The sequence below is a fragment of the Cygnus atratus genome, chromosome 1, assembly GCF_013377495.2.
Source record: "Cygnus atratus isolate AKBS03 ecotype Queensland, Australia chromosome 1, CAtr_DNAZoo_HiC_assembly, whole genome shotgun sequence".
NCBI classification, from domain to species: domain Eukaryota; kingdom Metazoa; phylum Chordata; class Aves; order Anseriformes; family Anatidae; genus Cygnus; species Cygnus atratus.
Window position 1 is genome coordinate 193,874,003 of NC_066362.1, and position 24,539 is coordinate 193,898,541.

At 37.8% G+C, this 24,539-nt stretch overlaps 1 protein-coding gene across 1 annotated transcript in view; it reads right to left on the reverse strand.

Moving 5' to 3' along the window:
- Positions 1–24,539, reverse strand: part of DYNC2H1 (dynein cytoplasmic 2 heavy chain 1) — a 167,238-nt gene that overhangs the window by 41,340 nt on the left and 101,359 nt on the right. The window contains exon 83 of the mRNA XM_035542461.2: positions 7,364–7,480. Within this exon, the coding sequence (XP_035398354.1) occupies positions 7,364–7,480 (117 nt within the window). The remainder of the gene's footprint in view (positions 1–7,363; positions 7,481–24,539) is intronic.

A 24,539-nucleotide genomic window follows, 5' to 3' on the forward strand; every position in this document is an offset into this window, starting at 1 on the left:
ATGCATCCACCTTGCAAACAAATTACAGCCCTTTCTCCTGTCTCTCTCTGGTCGTGACAGACAGCCATTTGGACATGACGGAACACTTACACAGCCCCAGTTGCAGTCCGGAAAGTTTGTGCTTCCCTGAAAACTAAAATATGATGCCTGCATTACGCTGGACAGTGATGCACATCCAGTTACGTGACAATTAAGTGCTTATACGGGGGCCTGGTCTACACTGTCATGGCAGAAGGCTGTGTGGGAAGAGAACAGACACCAGAACACAGGGTGGTTGAACTACTCTGATGGCCGTGGGCTGGCCAACAGGCTGTAGTGGGGCATCACCCTACCAGTTTTGGGACCAGTACTGTTCAATGTCTTTATCAGTGACATAGACAATGGGATCGAGGGCACCCTCAGCAAGTTTGCAGATGACACCAAGCAGTCTGCACTGAGTGGTGCAGTTGATACAACACAAGGCATCCAAAAGGGCCTGAACAAACTAGAAAAGTGGGCCCATATGAACCCAATGAGGGATGTTCAGCCTGGAAAAGAGAAGGCTCCGGGGAGAACTCACTACAGCTTTTCAGTACTTAAAGGGGGCTTATAATAAGGATGGAGAGTGACTTTTTGGTCAGTCAGGTAATGATAGGACAAGGGTGAATGTTTTTAAACTAAAAGAGGGGAGATTTAGATTAGATGTTAGGAGGAAGTTCTTCACTCGGAGCGTGGTGAGGCCCTGGCACAGGTTGCCCAGAGAAGCTGTGGATGCCCCATCCCTGGAGGTGTTCAAGGCCAGGCTGGATGGGGCTTCGGGCAACTTGATCCCTGGGACATGTCCTGTCCATGGCAGGGGGATTGGAACTGGATGATCTGCAAGGTGTCTTCCAACCCAAACCATTCTATGATTCTATGATCCTTCAACATCAAGGAAGATTTGTTTTAAATTTTGTGTAGCAACTGTTTGACAAGTTATTTAGTGATGCCTTCATTTTCTTAAGTAAATAATCTTGAATGCAAGCTTATACTGAGCATCTGAGTATTTTGTGGGTTTTTCTTGTTTGTTTTTGTTTGTTTGTTTTTAACTTAATGGCAGGTTCATGAAAGTATAATTAATTTGATTAGTGTTAAACTGTTATTAAATCATGCTGAAAGGCACTGCAGAAGCAGTTTTAGGACTGTATTTATTACCAGGGTATTCTCCAAAAGCAAGAATAAAAAAGTGTATTTTCAAATGAAGCTAACATAAATGAAAACGTCAAGAGATTCTGCATTAGTCCCAAACAGCTAAACAGAAAGGGAAAGTTAACTTGTGTAACTTTGAACACATCAATGTATTGATTTGAACATGATTATAAGAATCTATTTAATTTGAAGTAAAAATCAATGAAAAATTATTTCCAGAGTCTTCATCCTGGATAGATTAATAAACCATTATGAAAGAGAGGCAACTTCAATGATTCTGTTGCTATGGATGGACTAAAAATAATAAACTCCCCATCTCAGCAGTTGCAGACTGTCTGAATAATTGGCAGCTACATTTAACAGGTCTTTGTGAAATGCATGGCACTAACAGGAAAAACAGCCTTTCAAATTTCCAGAAATATTTTTGAAAAAGTTAAAGCATTTAAGATCTCATTGCTGTATTAATATATAAAAATGATTTCCTATTCCAAAATATCTAAAATTTTCAAAGCATATTTGCCATTTTTGCTCAGTTTGTGTGAGATAGCTCTGAAAACTGAGCAGGAAGGATTGCTATTCACAGAATCACAAAATATTTGAGGTTGAAGAAACCTCTGGAGATTATCTAGTCCAACCCCCTGCTCAAAGCAGGGTCAGCTACAGCAGGCTGCCCAAAACCATGTCCAGTCAGGTTTTGAGTATCTCCAAGGATGGAGACTCCACAGGCTCTCTGGGAAGCTTGTTCCAGTGTTTGATCATCCTCACAGTACGAAAGTTTTGTCTTGTGTTTAAATGGCACTTCCTCTATTTCAGTTTGTTCCTATTGCCTCTTGCTGTCAGTGGGCATCACTCAGAAGAGTCTGGCTCTGTCCTCTTTGCTCCTTCCCAATAGCAGATACACAAACTGATAAGATCTCCCTAAACCTTTTCATCCCCAAGGCTGAACAGTCCAGGTTCTCATCTGCTGCTCCTATCACAGATCCTTAATCACCTTCATGGCCCCAGGAAACCCTTGGAAATGGTTTCCAGGGTTATTTGCTCAAACACCTTCCTAGGGATCAAGGTAAGACTAACTGGCCTATTGTTCTCCAGATTCTCCTTTCTGCCCATTCCTTCACAGGAGTAAAATTTGCTTTCTTTCAGTCTTCAGAAACCTCAGATAATCAGCTTGATCTTTCAAAGAAAACCAAGAGTGGTCTCACAGTGGAGGCAGCCAGCTCCCTCAGCACTCACGGGTGCATCTCATCAGGGTCTGTGGACTTGTTTAAATGCAGTTGGTCTGAACATTCTCTAACCCAACCCTCCTCCACAAAGGGTAAGGCCTCCTTGCTCTGTACTTTCCCGTCACTTTTGGGCACCTGGGATTGCTGTAGGCTGAACTTACCAGTAAACAGAGGCAAAGAAGACACACAGTACTTCAGCCTTTTCCTTGTCCTTTGTGGCCAGACCCTCATTCCCACTCAAGTAGTGGGCCAATACTTTCCCTAATCTTCATTTTATTGCTAATATACCTGTAAAACTTTTCTTGTTGGTCTTGTGGTGGGCTGACAGCACCATAACTACTGCTAAGTTACAGGCTGTAAAGTTAACTTAAAGTTAAGCCATACCTAGTACAGCTCTTTAAATCCCTCAACAGATTCAACTCAGGATATGCTTTGGTTTCCCTAGCCTCATCCCTGCATGTTCAGACAGCATCTCTATGTCAGCTATTCCTCCCATGCCAATTGTACCACCACACCCTGCTTCCACCTCTTCTACACTTTTATTAATGCTTGAGTTTTGCCAAGAATTCCTTGCTCATCCATGGAGGCCTCCTGCTGCCACTGCTTGATTTTCTGCTTGTTGAGATTGACCACTGAGCTTGGAGGAGGTGAACCTTGAAAAGCAATCAGCTTTGCAGGACTACTCTCCAGAACAGTGTCCCATGGGATTCTTCCAAGTAGATCACTGAACTGGCCAAAGTCTACTTTCCTGAAGCAGGGTTGTAATCCTGGGGGGAGCTGCTGCCCGTGGGGGACCCGTGCTGGAGCAGTTTGCTCCTGGGGGATGGACCCCGTGGTACAGAGCCATGTGGGAGCAGTTCTTGAAGCAGTCCCCGCGGGCTCAGTTTGGGAAGGATGGCATCCCGTGGGAGGGACCCCACGTGGAGCAGGGGCAGAGAGTGACCATGAAGGAGCGGTGGAGACGAAGCGTCAGGGACTGACCGCAGCCCCCATTCCCTGTTCCCCTGGGGTGCTCAGGGGAAGGAGGTGGAAGAAGGTGGGTGAATGGGGGGAAGATATTTTTAGTTTGCTTTTAGTTCTCACTGCCATAGTCTGTCAGCAGTAAGCAACAAATTACATTAATCTCCCTTACATTGAGTCTGTTTTGTCCATGACAGCACGTGCTGAGTGATTTCCCTGTCCTTATCTCAACCCATGAGGGTTTATTTTTCAGTCATATTTTCTTCCCCTGGACTGTTCAGGAGGGGGAGTGAGAAAGCAGCGTGGTGGAGCTTAGCTAGCCATCAGTGTAAAACCACTGCATTAGCCAGTATCAGGTATAATGCACGTTTTATGATTGATTTCTCAAATTCACTGACTGCATAAATTCTATCATTCTGTCACAGGCATTCTTTCAGTATGTCTTTCTTATATATTCTATGCCAATTTTTATAGGATGAAGCACTGATATTCAGGTTAGAGAAATATGCAGTCAACTACTGTTCATGGTACCACCTAAACTTGGCCATTGTGTCACAAAATACAGAAGTGATCACTATATGGTATTAAGAGTGGACAGACAAACATATGTCCACACTTGAAGACTATGATAAATTATTTCAGTATAAATTCTATAGGTCAAACCTATGTGATGGGGACATTTTTGTTATGCTTCAGAATCATCAGCACTTAAGTGCTGCATAACTATTTTCAAGGCATTTGTAAGAAAATCCTTTTTGAATTAATCCTTGATTTATATTCTCAGCTCTGGAATAAAAATGTTTAAAACATACTTAATCTTTGTCTACATATTAATTTTAACAAGTTTCTGTGGCTCTTTTGCCCTTTGGAATAAAAAGTGGCTGATTTTAAAAACAGCTTTGAATTTATAAATACATTAGCTAGAATCAATTCAGATCTATACTGGACACTTCCTGTGTTTCAGACAGTTTGAAACAGATAGTTAATCATTATTCCCAACTACCGCTGGTAATAATTACATTTGACAGGTAGAAGACTAACATTTGCTTTTTGTAAATGGAATAGAAGGTCTTTTCAGCATCTATCCCATCTGCTTCTACTTTAATATTATCTGTATCCAAGAGATAAAAGAAAAAGGATAATAGTCTGCAGCTACACATAAATGATATGCTTCCAGAAATGAGAATAAAAAAAATAAATTTATAGGTTTCAGGAATAAAAAGTTATTTGTGATTTTACTTCTTTGTAATTGGGAGATCATTTTAGCTCATATTCTGTACCTATTCATGCATAAATAAGTAATGTGTGGATGTTAACTTGAGTAGCAATTCAACTATTTTATTTTGATTTCTAGGTCTTCATTTAAAAGTTCTGAAAAAAAAACCCATGATGCCTTCATTGAGCAATGAATAAAGAATTAGAATATAAATCTGTATGGAATATATGTAGAATTTTTATACATGTCCAGCCTTTTCAAAGCTTAAAGTAAACAGCCTATGAAAGCAACTTTTGATGAAGAGCACATTTATTTATATTTTTGAAATTTCGTCAGATGTTCTCTCCAGAAATCCTTCATCAGGTCAGAGGCCATCCTATTCTAAATGAGATCTACAAATGATAAAAAAAAAGAGAAACTGCTAACAGCATAAAAATGTTATAAAAAGAAAAAAGTTCCAGATAACACAGGAGTCTTTTTTTTTTCCCCAAAATATTATGAACAGTAAAAATGTAGGTCAAATATAGATTCCTTTCTAGATGCATATGGTGATACTTCTTCTTCTATTTAAAATGACACAGAAGGACAGATAGGCACTACAGGCTTGATTCAGGCAGGCATCTAGTGACATCTGAGATGTCTCACTCTGCCTCTAGATGCTACTCCAGCAGATCACAGGTCTCCTGCTGCTTCTGTTTTATACCTGCCAGGCCATGAATATTTGATGGTTTCTGAAATAGTACTGGAAGCCTCATTTTTAGGTAGCTAAACTGAACCCTTATTACAGCACAGATCACAGAGAGCATTTTGCATCTCTTAAAAGTTCTCAGGTACAGTGTGGCAAGAACAGAACATCAATAAACCCAAACGTCAGAAAGAAACTAGCTGCTCAGTTCTGTGAACTAGACAATCTATACGGTAACTCATATGGGAAAACTGAAGAATGGAAGGATGGTCAGTGATAAGAGATCATCCAGACTGTATAAATCAGTAAGGCTGAAGCTAATCTTTAGTGAACAGAATGGTTCTCCAGCTAAAGCAAAGGTTTCCTGCATCCATAGAAGTACTGCACAATAGGCACAAGGTTTAATCAATATTTAGCTTTTTTTCTGAACTCAAACAGAATATAATAAGATTGCAAACAATATATAACATTTTGTACCCTGTAGTCCTGCACAAATAAACTTGCTGTTGCTAGGAACAGGCCACACTAACTAGGCCTTATGTTAACTCTGTGAGGCCCCAGTACTGGCCTTCTAGGCTTGGTATCAACCTGTTAAGAGAGCTTGCTGTTTGACGTGGAATTCACTACCAGGTCTCCTGATATGATGTGAAGTTGAAGCATGGGATAACAGTAAAGGCTATGAAAGTATTGCACACAGGTTAAGAAGAGTGGTCTGAGACGTATGAACAAGTAGCTGATGGTTACCTACTAGTCACTGGGGAAGGGCAATGTTAAGATCTGACAAGACTACTTTTGCTTTAAGACAAGAAGATGCAGTTAAGCAAGAAAATTAAACATCTAAGTGATAAAGTAAGGTACCACCTACAGCTCATCACAGCACTGTGCAGTCTGTACTGTAGTCCAGGAACAAGGGTAAAAAGGCTAAGAGCTGTCCTGTGACTGAAAACTCTTACAAAAGGAGATCGCAGATTTGAGGCCAATGGGCAAGACGTGGTTCAAGTCCAGCTTCCCTTGTCAAGGAACATTAAGGCTCGATTACCCCCATGTGGGTGACTAAGACCATCAAGGACCATAGCAATCAGCACCAAATATGTGGCTTCAGCTTCCTGGTACTGTATGGTCACAGCTAATTTATGACACAAGTTTTAAAGTATAAGTGCTTTGAATATGTAGTGCTAATGACTAGTAACACCAAGGAACTAATTGTTAGCAATGGGTGCTGTTAATGAGTATTTATGTTGTACAGTTTAAAACTAGTCTCATTTATCAATCTTCCAAACACTACAATCAAAAATCTCTAATTTTCTGATTGTTTGTGTATACATATATGAAACTGTTTCATCAGAGCTCTTGTACGGAAGGATTGCAGAATTAAATGTGTAGTTACTAAGGTATAATGGAAAGTGTCACATTGAAATATATTCCTTTTCCTTATAGGATGACAGACCTGGTTAACAACAGCCCATTTCAGAGGCGGCAGATTCATCACGAAGGTATTTAGTAGCAAGAGATTATTTTAACAAAAAGTTGATTTATCATACACTTAGCATGTACTAAAGAAGGATGTAATGAGCAATTTCAAAATGTAATTGTGAATTTTAATGTGTAACTTTTTTGTGTCACTTTTTTGTATGCAGTTATTTGAGGAAGGGAAATGTTTTTTTCTCATTCTAATGCTTTAGGTAAAAGATGTTTTTAGGTCATGATGTCTCTGGTCACAATGAATCATTGATCTAAAGCTAATGTACATATTTCAAAATCATAGAAGAAATACTTTAATGTTTAAAATCATTAAACATTGCTTTGTGAATATCAGAGAAATGAAAAGACTAAGTTCAAAGCTAATATATTACTGTTCTTTTTGTAAACACATACAAGATGCTAGTTATGTCTTGTGCGTGTGGGTTCACTTCCATATGAAGGAGAAAGTGATAGGCCACATGTAGACTTTATAATTACATACACGTAACATTATACTTCCCATCTCAAATGCATTTCATTTACCTTTTAACTCCCTATGTTTCAATACTCAAGATAATTTCTTAAACCTTACTTTTAATGTAGTTGCTGGGGGAAAAAATAGTTGTCTTTTCAAATAAGCTACTTTCCTACCTGATTCAGTTTCTTCCATAGGTTGAGAACAGGGGAAAGTTCAGCTGACCATATTTCTCTGTCAAATTTGCAGCCAGCACTTACTGACCTGCTCAGGATCCGAAGCTGTGAAATGACCTGAGGGATGGGAATACAAAAGCAAATCTTGAAGAAGGATAAACAAAAATGTACACGAATGCAAACAGCAAATACTCTTAATTTATCTATGGACCACGCTTTTCTGCATACTTAATTACTAATCATGATTTATTTGAAACACAAGCAATACCAATATTCAAATACTTACTTGAGCCTCACTCATAGTAAGTCAAAAATCCAAAAGCCTTCCATACTTTTCTTACCATTTTCATTGTCTGTGTTCAACTATAATTTAAAAACTAATGAGGTGTATAATTCATTAAAACCCTCTCTTCCACAAAATCTAAATAAAAAATATTTTTTTAAAAAGTCAATAAAACAACAGTGTGTGTTACTAAACACACAGTACTTATCAGGCATCAAAACACCAAGAGAATTCTCCCATGGATCTCTTTTTTACTTAGCCCAAATTACTTATATGCATATTTATTCACTTAAAGAAAGAAGAAAGACAGCAATTAAAAGAATAATTGCAAAACTCTCAGGAAGAAGAGAAGCACCCAGCTCATCAGATTCAACTGCCTTTTCTTGTTAGCAACCCTGGTAACTCCACACAAACTGATCATATACATATACATATACATATATATATATATTATTTATAATATTTATAATATTTATATTTATAAAATATATTTATTTTTATATTTAATATATTAAATTATATATATTATATATATTATTTATATTATATATATTTAATAATTTTATATTTATATTTATAAAATTTATATTTGTATAATATTTATAAAATTATATTTATTATATATATTATATATATTATTTATATATATTTATGTAGAAATAATACTGCAGTAAAAATTCTACAATGATAGTGCCCCTTAAGCAACATATAAAAATGGTATCTTAGCTATTTTAGATAAAATTTTAGTTAATTTTCACAGAACATTATTTGCAAGAAATTTTAGAGAAAGATTTATTAATTCGATTCTTTTTTGCTTTTTTGCTTTTTTTGCTTTTTTGCTTTTTTTTTTTGCTTCTTTTTTGCTTTTTTCTTTTTTGCTTAGCTTATAAAACTTGATAACAAAAAAATCATTAATCTTTCAGAAGAACTGTTAACCAGAATCAGGCATTTGACGTAAAGTTGTTTCTGCTAAGTTTGGACTTATTTTCTATCCTTGAAAGATATGCAAATGTTTGCTTTTGTTTTTTCTGATAAATTGTTTTCATTTTCTTTAGCTGAAGCAAACAGCAGCTTTTTGTTTATCAGCCTTGATAGGGAGTATGAAGCACTACAAGATGACAGTAAACTGAACTGTTATTCTTTTATAACATTTACTATAATTGATTCTTATGTTAAATGTCTTACAAGACATAAAACAAAAGATATATATATATATAAACTACAAATATACACAAATCTACCTGTAAAATATACAAACCAATTTTTACAATAAGTTTGAAAAAAAAAAAAAAAAAGCTTTTAATTAAGCTACAAAACTCTAACTAAACTTTTTCCATTCCTTCCTATTTCTTCTCTCAAGTGTAACAGGTATGATGGTACCATAACTTACTGTTAAAGTTGCCACGATAGCTTACTGTTTTCAGTTGACTGTCATTTTTAAAAAATAATGGGCTGGGCTGCAACCTTGTATGGGTGGCTCTTTCAGCCTGAACACTTTCTGAAAAATGTAGCTTAGAACAGTCTTTCACCTTCAAGAGGTAAAGGAAAATGTTTTATGGATGTCAAACTACTCAGGTTGACCTCATCATTGAAATGCTCCAACACTCCAAACTTTTGGTAAGGGACTAAGTATGATGGACATTGTTTAGTGTGCCACCTTTTTGCATCCATGAAACCAAAGCCTCTGAAAAGGTTTCCTCGGTGCTTTCAAATCAGTCTCTTTCTGAATGTTATGCAAATGAAAAGAGAAATTGAGTTTTTATAGTGTCATAGAATAAATCAGTTTTTATAGTGTCATAGAATAAATCAGTTTGGAAAGGACCTCGAAAGGTCTATAGTCTAACCTCCTGCTTGAAGCAGGGTGAGCTCTGGGATCGGAACAGGATGCTCACTGCTTTATCCAGTCTGATATTGAAAAATACCCACTACAGAGACTGCACAATCTCTCCAGAAGACCTGTTCCACTGCTTTACTGTTCTAATGATAAAAAAAGTTTCCTCTAATATCCAAACTGGATCTTTCTCTTTTCAGTTTAGGTCCTATACAAACAAGAGGGTCAAATACTCAGATTGGTACAAACAACGTGTTAAGATTGGGAATGAACTGACAAAAACTAGGAGTGAAATCTAGTTCTGTATTAGTATTACAAGGTATACCACAAAAGCCTTCCAGGTTACATGGTATGTGTGCAGTCCCTCCACAGGAACTGTTTCCATCTCAAGGCAAAACAAGTAAGTTTTGCCTTTCATGTGGGAGTCATATGAAAAACAAAAATGGGTCTATGACGTGGCAGAACAGGAATGAGTGCACAAACTGGATGAGTATCTAGTGTGAGACCTTGACTCAGTTGAAAAAGGGAATGTGATTAGGAATCTGTACTTAAAGATAAGAAATAATTTTTAGGTTGTGTATAGACATTTAAATTGAACTTAGAGCAGACAAGTGCAAATTCAAATTCACCCCGCCTACCTTTAGGAACTTACTAAAAGCATCTAAATTACAAAGATTACCACCTTTGTCTCCCTACATAACGAACAGAGAGATCTTAAGTGGGCTAAACTGTCCTTCAAAAGTCCTTCCTAGTGCATAGAAAGACTAAGTTCCTTACATAAGTACCTCAGATAGATGGGACTATGTGGTAGAAATTAGAATGAAGGTTTTTATTTCCTGGAAACCTAGCTTCAAACCTCAAGCAGAACTCAGCTCCTCTAACTGTATTATAATAAGTGAGGCAGTTATCTCAGCTCACTTTATAATCAACTTCAGATACCTACTCTACAACAAGATTAATCATACCTTAAAAATGATACTTCCATGACCACAAAGTGACCAGACCCAGATATAGACATCTAGGTCTGTTGATTCATATCCTTTGCACTCTGTTTTGTAAAGGTACCAAGCAGTTACACGTGTACTTACAATACTAAGCAATCTGAAAATCTAATCATATTTGTATAAAACAGGGTACTCAAAATCACAATACTTTTACAATACCTTTCAATGCTTGCCTGTGTTATCTCAACATATTCTTTTAATATATTGTGCATTAAAAGCTCTTGCATGTTGTTCTAGTGCAGTCCAAATACAATCTAAATGTTTTGAATAAATGATTAAGGGGGGAAAAATCTACCATAAAGCAGGAGAGCAATACCATGACTGAAAATATGAGAGGGATGGAAATAAATACAACCAAAAAATAAATGCAATCACAAATAATGGTCTGCTTAAAGAAAGGTGAGAAGATTATTCAGAAAAATTAATCTTTGCAGAAACTGCCTGTTTTAAGTAAGGTAAACTAATCATAAAACAATTTATATTTAAAAATTCAATACAGTAATTTATTTGTGAACAGAGTATCTAATAACTATGGACAGTGCACAGAAACTACTACCTAATACTTTTGGCCTTCTTAGTGGAAAATTCATACACTGTATGCTTCCTTGCATTGTCAGCATGGGAAAATGTAAATTGCATATATTAGTAAAGGTGGAGTACTCAAGATTAAAATGTCAATATTTATTGACCCAGTTATTAAAACTAATTGACCAGCTCAGCTTTTACATCTATTTCACACTTTATGGGTTTCTCTGGATATAGGCTGTTCTAATATTGACCACTGCATTATAGTAAAAGAAAACACATTTAGAGAAATTAAGAGAGAGAATGAACAAAATGGAAAACAATAAAGATAATGAATGATCCCCATGTAGCTTCATATGAAATGACTAGAAAGTCATGTCAGAGTTGAAAACAAATAATAAAAATGTGACTGAAAAATAAAAATGAGGTGATGTCAAGATTTTAACATTTCCTTCTTTGAAGCTTGATAAAAATAGAATTCCAGGAAAACAGAATTCCTACAACACTAAACCTGTTTCGGCTCTATACTCATGCACGACATGAAGAAAAAGTCTTGGCTTCAGTAATTCACAGCTACTGCAAAAACTGCTACCACAAATTCAATAAATAATAAAAAACAGGCTTATATCTAAGTCTTGTATTTATTTCATAAGCAATTCACTCAAAAAATATACAACAAAGTCAAATTTTACATGTGGTTTTATAATTTGCAAAAGACAAATGAGTTAAAGCCTAAAACATATTAGAATGGAATCATAAAATGGTTCAAGTCAGAAGAGATCTTGAAGATCATCTAGTTCCAACCCCCCTGCCATGGGCAGGGAGTGTGAAATTCCATGTCAATAAATTAGAAAAAAAAAAAAAATCTAGGATACATCATTTCTGAACTTAATACGTTAACAGCTCTAGGAGTACAAAGCAGAAAGGATTTGCCAGTCAGATATCTACTTGTTCTGTTTTTTTATTTTATTTTTTTCCAAGACTACGGAACAGATAAAAACAGTTTTATTCTTGAACAAAAAGCTAACAAACTCTCCGTAAATCTATAGAAAATATCAAAATAGATACTCTACTGCCATCTACCAGTTTTAAAAGGATGTAGTCTTAGCAAAGAAACCACTTCTACATTTAATTTATCTGAATAAAACCTGTTCAAACCTGAATAAGACCTGTTCACTGACATATTTAGATTTTTATAAGACTTTACGGCTTAAATTAAAATAGGAAGTTATAACAGTCACCTTGATAAATACTGGCAAAGTAATAACTCAGGACAATGTGACTATTTCTTCACTGACCATAGTGTATCAAGGCAGGAACAGACTCCAGTTTGATATGCCTTCTGATAAAACTATATGCTTCCATATTGTTCCCTGTAATCTGACTGGGGTTTGAAGTTGTAGAGGCCCCCAGGATACGTTATTACCTGGAGAATATAAATAACTAAAAGGAAGGATAGAAGAGGTGAATGACCTCAGCTCGTTACATATCCTGAAAAAAAATAAGAAATCTGGAAAACTGCAGCCTGTTCTCAGAAAAGAACAAACTTTTCATATACAGAGTACAAATATATTCTCATATACACAGTGCCAATGCTATGGGAATTAATAAGGTTAACTGAAGTACTGCACTATTACACTGCAATGACAAAGGGCTGTGTTTTCCACTGGAGCACAGCACTGTGGGTTCCATTCCATTATTTGGCACAGCACATCTTTTATGCAGCACCATTGGTATATGTAAAATACTTCCCATATTTTAAAAATTCTAGTTAAGTACTCAAATTGCTCAATTACAGGGTAATAATAAATACAGTTTGGAATTACTCATCAATTTCTGCTAGAGCCTATTAGTCATATATTTGTGATGTGGGATGCATTTAATAAATGTCAATAATTATATGCTCTGCACAGTTGATACAAAAATTATATAACGCAAAATTATTTTAAGAAAACAGCTTTATGTTCATCCTGACATCAACAGCAAAAACATAATAAGTTCAGAATAATTTCAATTACATGCTTTGCAGTAATTACACCCATACTACTCTATGTACCATGATTAGAATTATGGGGATGAAGTAGATAAAAAGTTAAGTACTAATGCTCTCAATCCCTTTAAAGATCTAGAGTTTGAAAAGGAAAATGTAGTCTGCTGATGAATGGACAAGAAGCTACAGCTATCGTTATATTACAGCTGCACCTTGAAAAATAACCACAACCCACAGCCCCGCTATTCTATATACAGTAAAAACACTGCAGTTGTATGTATAACTTAGTACTGGGTAGGTGTATTCACCTTACCAGGTGTATAAGCTCGAGCATGACCTAACAGTCTCAGAGTTCCAGGTGGCCTTGTACGCCCTCCACTAACCATGTTGTCTCTGCTGCTGTCATTCGTAAGGTAAAAACCACCACTGAATCTGTGCTACCATCATGAAACTGACTGCAATATTAGGAAGATATCAAGAAGTTACAATGTAAGCCACAAGGTTTATAAGCAATGGTGGGACAAGGTATAGGTTCAGCCAGTGACTTGCTGAAAATGTGAGCAGGTCAGAAACAAAGCTGAAAAAAAACAAGAACTAAAGGATAAAATGCTGTTTTCCTGAAGTCAGTGAGATTATTGCAATTACATTTAATGAGACAAGATACACTTCATGTTTCCTGACCCTGGTTCATACTTGCTTGTCTTACTAGATTGCTTTTGCACTGTTTTCCGTTATTAGTTTACCATTAATTTTAACTCCACAAGTATTCTCTATAAAATAAAAAAAAGCTATAACAAAAGGTTACAGAGTTTTTCAACAAAACTTCTAATTTTCAAGCACATGCGGAATAGCAACAGTAATTATTTTAAATGAGTATTATATTTTGCAGGCAGTTATCCTAAGCTGCTATTTGTTTTGGGTTTACATGGCAAGATTTTGGCAAGGGGCTGCAAGGGTGGCCTCTGTGAGCAGAGCCCAGCAGCTGCCCCAGGTCAGATCAGAGCCAGCTCCAGACAGCTCCAAAAGGGACCCACTGCTGGCCAGAGCCGAGCCACGGGTGACGTTGGTTGGGCCTCTGGGAGAGCAGATTGAAGAAAGGGGAAATCTGCTGTGCTACAGCAGCTGGGAGAGAGGGGTGAGAGCTGAGAGAGAAGCAGCCCTGCAGCCCCCAAGGTGAGTGCAGCAGGAGGGCAGGAGGTGCTCCAGGCACGCAGCACAAGTTCCCCTGCGGCCCGTGGAGAGGCCCCTGGTGGAGCAGGCTGTCCCCCTGCAGCCCATGGGTCCCACATGGAGCAGATCTCCACGCTGCAGCCCGTGGAGGAGCCCCCGGTGGAGCAGGTGGATGTGGCCTGGAGGAGGCTGCGGCCCATGGAGAGCCCCCGCAGGAGCAGGCCCCGGGCCGGAGCTGCAGCCCGTGGAGAGGAGCCCACGCAGGAGCAGGGGGTCTGGGGGGAGCTGCCGCCCACCCGTGGGGGACCTGTGCTGGAGCAGTTTGCTCCTGGGGGTTGGACCCCATGGTATGGAGCCGTGTGGGAGCAGTTCTGGAAGAGCTGCAGCCTGTGGGCAGCCCCCGCAGGCTCAGTTCGGGAAGGACGGCATCCCGTGGGAGGGACCCCACGGGGAGCAGGGGCAGAGAGTGACCGTGAAGGAGCGGTGGAGACGAAGCATCAGGGACTGACCGCAGCCCCCATTCCCCGTTCCCCTGCACTGCTCAGGGGAAGGAGGCAAGGGACAGTGGATGGGGGGAAGGTGTTTTTAGTTTGTTTTCAGTTCTCACTGGTCTGGTCTGATAGCAGTAAGCAGTAAATTACATTAATCTCCCTTACACTGAGTCTGTGTTGTCTGTGACAGTATTTGGTGAGTGAGCAGTCTCTTCTCCCAAACACCAAGTGATAAGACAAGGGGAAATGGCCTCAATTTGCACCAGTGGAGGTTTCGGTTGGATACTGGGAGAAGTCTCTTTACTGAAAGGGTTGTGTGGCATTGGAATAGGCTGCCAGGGAAGTAAGTGGTTGTGTCACTATCCCTGGACTTGTCAGTACTAGGTTAAAGGTTGGGCTAGATGATCTTAGAGGTCTTTTCAAACCTGAATGATTCTGTGAATCTGTGAAGATGTCCCCGTCCTTATCTCAGTCTACAACTTTTTTTGGTCATATTTTTTCCCCTTGTCTTTTCAAGAAACGGGAGTGAAAGAGTGGTGCTGAGGTACCTACCCCTGGTAAACCACCTGACTGCTCCTTTAGACTTCTAATGGATCTTGTTAAATTGTTTCTTTTTAAGCAATCTCTTCTACAATGCATTCAGTGTGAGGTCTCTATGACTGTATAAATTCTCTGGAGTATACAGTTAGGCAAGAGGCTTTTTCGCCAGAATTTGTGAATCTGACTTTGTTCAGATACCATAATTTACTTATCTCATTCTGATATAATACATGAATACTATTTCAGTATGTTAAGTTTCTTCTAGAACAAGCTCTGAAGTTTTCAAGTGATTCAGCTACCACTCATGGTAAGCATGAAATGTCATGGTATGAATATATGAAAATAAGTGTGAAACAGAGATAGGTCATTTCTACACACTTTTAAATACTCCCTATAACAATGCGTTCTACTACAGTACAAATCTAAATTGATATTTATGGCAGTGATCTGCAAGATGAGATTTTTACTGAGTATGAGAAATAAAACACAAGCTTTATATTATGTCAAAGAACCGCATCAACAGTTCTTTTATGGGAAACATATCTTAAAAGCTTGAATAAAATTCACAGGAGACCTGCTATCATATTCAATTTTAATTTGAATTAAGAGTTACCTTTCAGTCAGAGAAGCCGTTTTAATACCATCATTTGTAAATGTGTATCTTTACATTTCAAAGTGAAAAGGCTGCTTTTTGTACTATATTCATTATGACACCATTAAAGGAAATTTCTAAAGCCCTAGTTAACAGACAACTTTGCAAATGCGGACATGAATTATTTACTTTTTTATATATGTTAACGATAGGCATAAGGTAAACTGCAGAGTTAAGATTTTGGACTTTAAGAAAGCTGACACCAGTCTATTCAAGAAACTGCTACCAAGATCACCTGGGAAGTAAACATAAGGGAGAAGTAAAATCAGAGACAGTCTAGTGGACAACACATGACTTTCAGCTGATTAAAAAGGAGGAAAATGCAGGTTTTTCTGAGCAAGCCTCAGAACAAACCATCTCAATGTGCAGAAAGACCTGGATTTTTAGAAGTCTTAATGGATTCTTGGGAGCATCTCACTGGAATAAAATACTAAAAAGGGAATAGACAAGAACCAAAATCAAGGACAGACAAAGCAGGAAGATAAAAGTACTGCTAGGGCACTTTAGGATGAAATAAGAAAACAACAAAGCCTGTCTGTGACCAGCAAGTAACTTTAATGGTAAGGTGTGTTTCAACACATATGCAAAAATTCAAAGAAAACATTGGGTTTTTCTTGAACGGAAGAGACCATAAGTGAGGGAGAGTACATAAAAGCCTGAAGTATTCAATGGCCTCCTTGCATGGAAAGAAATGGGTAGCAAATACTGGAAGAGAAACAATACTTAGGAATCATGAATACATTCAAATGGATGGAATCTAGATGAGATTTGTCTATGGCTGCTAGCCAAAGTGATGGAAAGGCTGCTCTGTACTGCACATGAAAAATCATGGCGATCAGGGAAAATCCTTACTCATGGTAAGATGGGTAACATGCCCAACTCAAGAAATTAGAAGGAGGATTCATGGAACAACAGCTTATTTCACCTCATCTCTGTCCCTTGGGAGATCAAGGAGCACATCAATGTGGAATCCACTTTTGTGATGAAGTGACTGACTATGTGAATGAGGGAAGAGTGAGGGATAACACTAATAAAGCTGCTGACATCCTCTCCTACCTCATTACTATTTGGAAGCTGAGGAAGCACAGGCTTGAAGCATGATCTCAAACAATGGACTGGGTTGAAAACTGGCTGGAATGCTGGAATCAAGGGTTGGCATCTGGCTTGCAGCTTGTGAGAAGGAAATGTGCAGGCTGATATTTGAGACCACATTGTTCAATTTCTCCATGAACAACCTGGATGATGGCATACAGTGCATATTCAACAAGTCAGTGGATTACACTAAATTAGCAGGAGTGCATAATACAATAAATGGAGAGTTTTCAAATCCGGGGGTGCCAATTTTTTGATGCTATCCTTCATAAAATGGAAGGCTGGATAAGCAAAAACCTTGTCTAGTTCAACAGGCAGTATTTTGTACCTACAGTGTAACAATGCTATCCACCAGTACAGACGGTGAAGTGATTGGCAAAGTAGGAACCCTCCTGAAAAAGACTTGGTAGTTGTGCTGACACAAGGTAGAGCGTATTCTCTTCATACAGGTAACACAAACTGCATATTGGGTTGCGATAGGAGGTGTGTGATCAAGGGAGGATATTATCCATTTCTACTTATACGGGCAACATCAGAAAACCATTGTTCACTTTTGGGATCCCTCATTCAAGGGCTATGTTAAAAATCTGGAAATAGCCTATAGCAGAACTACCAAAATAGTCAAGATCCTACTACATGTGAACTTGGAGAAGATGAGGGGCCTGTTTATTCTGGCAAAGAGGATGCTAATTTATAACACGATAGTTGCCTAAAACTATTTGCAGGGAAACTGCAAAGCCTGTGGAGAAAATCTCTTCTTACTAGTTTCAGACTACATAAAAAAGGACAATGGCTATAAGCTGCGGCTTGGGAGGTTCAAACAGGACATGAAGAAGTGTTCACAATCTGTGAAGTATAGCACTGGCACAGGCTGCCCAGAAAGGTCGTGGAAGCACCTTCCTCAGAGGTCCTCCGAGATGCGGCTAGACAAAGCCATGGTCAGTGTTGGCAACAGGTCCACTAAAAGAAGGAGATTGGACTACATAAACTCCAGAGGTCCCTTCTAACCAAATTTCTATGATTACATGGATCTAAAAAACTTTCTATCCCAGACACCAACCTTTCATGCCATCTGATATTGGCATGCATGGCTTTCCCTGTTTCTCATGCATTAATTTCAAATTAAAGTGCCATTTACATTTTGAAATAAAGTTTTGGAAAAAATGTGTCAATCTCAAACTTCATTCTAGAAAAGTTCCTGACAGTGGACAAGTATTAGGTCAGTCTTAGAGGCACGTTCTCTTTCAACAATGCGAATGATGGCCTTGCCTAAGGATGCCACAATTAGTTGGGTGAACCAGTCACTTGCTTTGTCCTGGTCTCGGTTGGGATAGAGTTAGTTTTCCTCCTAGTTGCTGGTACGGTGCTGTATGGTGCTGGATTTAGGACAAAAATAATGCTTACAACACACCAATGTTTTATTTGTCGCAGAGCAGTGCTCACACAGAGTGTGACTTTTCTGCTTCTTGTGCTGCCCTGCCAGCAAGGAGGCTGGAAGTGCACAAGATGCTGGGAGGGGACACAGCTAGGACAGCTGACCCAACCTGGCCAAAGGGATATTAATATCAGGAGTGGATGCATCCCATGGGTCACAATACCTGGTTGCACAGCTGGGATGTTGCCAGCAGGCTTGCTAACCTAGCAATTAACTAGTTTGTCAGGCAGCAACAACCAAAGTCCAAAGAGAAGTGGATGTGCAGAAAGCCAGAAGAAAGCACTTAGAGAATAACATGATGGGAGAAGCATTCCTTTAGATACGTCAAATATAAATTTGTCTCTTTTGTTAACAATACACAAAAGCACATTAAAATCACAGGAATTGGTCAACTCAACTCTTTTTAATGGTGTCTTCATGAATACCAAACAGATTCATGAGGACATTCTGAGGTTATTTAGATGGGACATTAAGGCAGAATCAATAATTACCAAAGGAGCTGAGATAAGTATCTCTGATTAAAAGAAAAAGGAGTATCTCAAGGAACCATCCTTCTGCAAACACTTTCAGATAATAAAAATAATGGAGTAGCTAACTGGGAGCAGTGAGAGTGATTCCCATCACTCACTCTGGAACAAAATGGGTAAGACAAATATACAGCTGGGCTTGAGAGAAATGCATCTGGGGAAATTAAATTATCTTATATTCTCTACCTTACCACAGAAAATACTAGTCAGATTTGGACGCTATGTAACACTACAATATTTTTCTGAAACTGGTTGTTGAAGCAAGTAGCTATTGCAAAATCATTGGCTAGGTTCAAAGCCCATAAAATGAAAAAGGACAAAAATAGCAGGTGAAAGACTCCCAGCAATGTCAGTTTAAGTAAATCAGAACCCAATTATTTGAAGTTTTAAGTATTCACAGCTCAACATTTTTAATTGGTATATAAAGTATCAAATTAAATAATTTTATAGTATTTCATTGCAAGGTTGGCAAGAAACTACAGTCTCTGGACTCTTCAACAATTTGAAGCTCAAAAGATTGTTTAATTTTCTAAAGACCTTAAGCACTTTGAAGAACTTTAAGAAGTCAATTATGCATGTACAGCCCTCCCACCCCCGCCCAACAAAGATCCTAAAAATTGAACTGCAAAGCCACTGACTTGTCCTCCACTTGCCATTTCTGAGATGGCGAACACAGAAGATTCAAGATGCTGGACTAGTATATGGAGAGACTGTAATTATTCTTTTTCCTTGTATGATATATGTAAGAAAAGTGTACTCCTTTGTCCATGAAAGTATGTTCTTCAACCTCACTGAGACCTATCTCATGAAATATGGTGGATATGAAATATTGGTGGATGAAAAAACAAACATGAGCCAGAAGGCTGCAGCTGCAGCCCAGAAAGCCAACCATGTCTTGGGCTGCACCAAAAGAAGCGTGGCCAGCAGGTCGAGGGAGGGGATTCTCCCCCTCTACTCCACTACCATGAGACATCACCTAGAGTACTGCGTCCAGCTCCGGGGCCCCCAACATACGAACAGCATGGTCCTGTTGGCGAGAGTCCAGAGGAGGGCCACAAGGACAATCAGAGGGCTAGAACACCTCCTCCTATGAAGAAAGGCTGAGAGAGTTGGAGTTATTTAACCTAAAGACGACTCTGAGGAGATCTTATAGCAGTCTTCCAGTACTTAAAAGGAGGGACTCTTTATCAGGGTTTGTAGTGACGGGACAAGGGGTAGCGGCTTTAAAGTAAAAGAGGGTAGGTTTAGATTAGATATGAGGAAGAAATTCTTCACTATGAGGGTGTTGAGGCACTGGCACAGGTTGCCCAGAGAAGCTGTGGATGCCCCATCCCTGGAGGTGTTCAAGGCCAGGTTGGATGGGGCTTTGAGCAACCTGGTCTGTCTGGTGGGAGGTGTTCCTGCCCATGGCAGGGGGCTGGAATTAGATCATCTGTAAGGTCCCTTCATATCCAAAGCATTCTACGGTTCTATGATAAAGCCTAACTTCTTTCTGTGAAGCATTATGAATCTACACACGTAAAAGAATGGTGAACTCCTGATACAGAAATATTATTATAATTATTATATGCAGTATTCTATGAAAAAATTAGTAGTAAGTAAACTAAATGCTAGCTGTGTTGATTATTATTGGCAGTCATATCTGAGGAGTCTTGGATAACCTGTTGGCTACTGAACGTGCATTTTTGACAAAATGATTTACTATATTATTGAAGAGTATTTCGATTAACCGTTCAGTTGACCATATATAGCTACTATATAGGCTATATTCATTTGCAGCCATTTGACAGGATTTGATGGACTCATGCAACACTAACAGAAGACTTTCTCCTAAGAGTGCCTGTAATGAGTAAAGTCTGCTGTGCAAAGAAGGGAAGGAGACAGAACAATGTTTTTGCGTTTTCATTTCATCTGCCTACAGTGTTTAGTGGCGATAATTCACACTACTTTGCCAGTTATGCTAAGTCCTGCACTGAACAAGGTAGCTCTTAATTGCTTTTCCAAGGTGTAAAAATACACACAGAGGCCTGTACATTTCAGTCTGGAGAAATTGTATTTATCTCATACAGTAAGTGGTGTTTTGTTGAATGCACTTCATTATTATTCTATTACAATTACAATCAAGGATGAAATAGGTTGATAGGGATTCATAAAAAGGAGAAATGTAGTCCCAAAATAAGAGACTACAATGGAGTCAAGAGTCAGCTATGTAAGAAGGTGACTAAAGGTCACTAAGGACTAAAGATCCAAATTATAAGCCCTTCTCATCCACAGGAAACTAAGCAAACCTTCACATAGTCTAATAGACTGCTGTAATCATTAGTTACAGGTTAGACTGGGAGATTAAACCATCTGAATACAGGCCAATACAAAGGCAAAAATACAGTGTTTATCAGATCACAAGAAAGGAGCATGACAGTAACCTAGTGGTAACTACTCTTGGTGAGCGTGAGGGAACTGGAGTTGCAGCTGTGCCTAAAGTCTCTGCCTAGTACAAAACAGACAGGATGAGCTACGATGACTCTTGTAGCTGCATTGTCAGTTGAGCTGTTTTCTATTTTGACTGCACTGTTCTGCAGGGAAAACATCGCAAGAGACGTGAGATTACTCACGGTCATATCCAACCTATGGGATGCTGGGTCTTGTAACAGTATGTAAGGCAGAACCAAAGAGACACAGTGAACTCTAGAAATCCAGCCACTAAAAATTAACCTAGCTCTACCTACAGAAAGCAATTAAGCACAAAATCTAGTAAAACATTTTAAGTCATGTTGCTGAAAAGATCATATATATACTTAAGTCAAATATTTTCTAAAAAGAAAATGGCTCTTACCAGAATGCATGCAGTATTAATATGCTCTGAATTGCACTACAGAACATTGTAAGACATAATTTATAACAATTCAATTAGTAATGAGCAATATTAAAATAATACAGCTAGTGTTATTCTGGTCTTAAGTTAGAATTGAAGTTTCTTGTTGGAAAAAAAAGAAACCAAAGCTATGAATATATTCAATAATTGTGTTAATAATTGTGTTTTACATTGCTGAAAAAAGTTCATTTCTTTTTAGTGCTATGCTTTAGGCTTACCCAAACACTAGCAGTGCAGTAGAAGGATATGGAAGATCTCTGCATAACTGCAAAATGCTGCACTGTGCTGCAGCAAATTTTTGCTACAGCAGAAAAATGCGATGCTGTAGCAATACAAGCTATCATTCATATGCACGAAAAATAAATAATATTCATAGAAAGTCTATGGCAAATGTACATTTCTATTATCTAAGTTCTCTGTCTTGTGTAGTGAAAAAATGATAAAAAGAAATTAGATTTCTTATCAAAGAATTGCATTAATACAACTTCACAGTTAGTAACATATATCAATATTACGTATTTTACTACTTCTTTTGAAAGATTTTGAAACAATAAAAGACTGCTAAATGCAATTGACTTTAAATCAGTGTATATCTGAATAGTCTCAGAGGTTTAAAGTAATCACTCAGATGAGGGAAGTCACAATTGCTGTCAGTTGGTTTAAACAAATGAGTTCAAAGTATGTATGTTTAAAGAAAACTACTTTCTACAATCCCCAGCTCAGTGGGATAGACAGTACAACTCCGTGCATCTCCATATAAGGAAGAAGATGTTAGTAAAAATATAGACTGAGATAGGATAATGTGTTGTAGATGAGAACCTATATGGGACAGTAGATATAAATTATAAGAGAATACACCACATATTTAGCACGGATTCCGTGAAGCACTGGACACAGAAGGTATTAAATTCGGTCCTTCTGGTGTTAGTGACATGGTGACTGTTTGAGCTGATGCCAATTTATTTCTCACTTCTGTATTCATTCAGCTCTTCTCTGCTTTGGCTTGCTGACCAAAAAGAAACCAACCACCAACCAACCAGCTCTTAGAAGGCAATCATCCAATTTTAGATTGTGTGCCGTGGAATCATCTATGGACTCAGGACTACCAAACTGCCAGAAATGGAATGGGGGTACAATGATAGTTTTATAGAAACTCAGTTTATTAAAAATATCTCCCAGTTTTGTTATTTAAATTGCATAAGGCTTAAAGAAATACAACAAACTATTATTGGAAGGATGAGAAAATCTCTCATTTTATCTACATCACTTAACTACATCAACAGTCTCATATTTTCAAGATTACAATCCAGATTTTATAAATTATAATCCATGCTACAACAGAACAGTTCAGTAGAGTGCAAATTTGGATGTAAGGGAGAAGTTTGCCTTCTATTTCACTTCACACAGTAACTCTGAATCTATTCTGATTTTGTGGAGGTTTACTAAGGATTTATTTTCAAATAGTAGCATTTTTAACAACTGAGAATTTTAACAAGTTATGTAAGCATAGCTGCAATGTATAAAAAAATCAACAGTCTATAGCGTATCTGACAGTATTCAAAGTTGATGTTTATGTAAATGATTTTAAGAAGCTTTTAAAACAAAATCTATTCACTGTTAAATATAAAAGAAGAAATATTTAGAACATTGTCAGTTTTTCAATTTGACAATATTTTTGCTACCACATTGTCTTCTGTAGTGAAGATTACCAACTACCCCATTTTCAAGACATTGCATTAGAATCTAGGAGAGCAGCTACATCAAGAAACTTTCTTGATGCTCTGAGTAAATATTTAATATTTGACCACTTTGTACTGATGTAGCAAAAAAAATAGATACTGTAACTGGTTTTGTGTGTGAAAGAGCCTTTCAACTCACTCTTGTCAAGGGCTTGTCAATAGCATCAGTTCTTGGATTCAGTGTGTTTAGAAGGAAGGGGTAAAAAAAACTGTTCTTAATTTAATAAGCAATTGAATAACCCGTACATTTTCTCACATTTTTTTTTTTTTTTTTTAAGAGAGGCAAATGTTTTAAATTCCATAAATTCAGTGCTTCCACTACATAGCATAGGCACTCTGAAATTGCATCTAAAGGCTTAGGATGCAAAGGTATCAAGAGAAATACTCAAAGGTTTTGTTATTATAAAAGTGATATTGAATAAGCCTCTCAGAATCGACACAATGCTAGCATAGGTATAGAATAATCCAGGATATAAAGAAAATATTTTCACGTGTTTTCAAATCACATTAAAAACCACTGTGTTTTGTGGTCTGTGTTCCATCTGGTACGAATGCATTTTTCTAACTGAGCAAATGTTAAATATGGTTTGAAAGAACACAGATATTTGAAATGGGTATTATACAAGATAGTATTTTGAAGTCATAGCCTTTTCTATCAGATAAAGACAAAGCACAGAGGTACATTGAGACTCTGTGCAAGTTTTGGCTTTGTTAACAGAGGAGGAGTCCTTGAGCTCAACGTATTATCCTACGCACCCTGATTGTACTGATATATCTTTGTGCAGCTTTATAGTATCATGTCCTAATAATAAAACAAAGCATTTGAAAACACAGCTTTCCATGAACACATTTAAACAAATTTACCAGTGATATATTTGGTATTCCAGAAATGCAATACTCAAAAGCAAGATTTATTTACTTATTTTACAGTTCAAAGGTCTCATACCAATTTTAAGCAAATGCGAGCAAACATTTTTTTATATATAACAAAGTAACTTTAAATCTTTAAATAATAGAGGATGCAT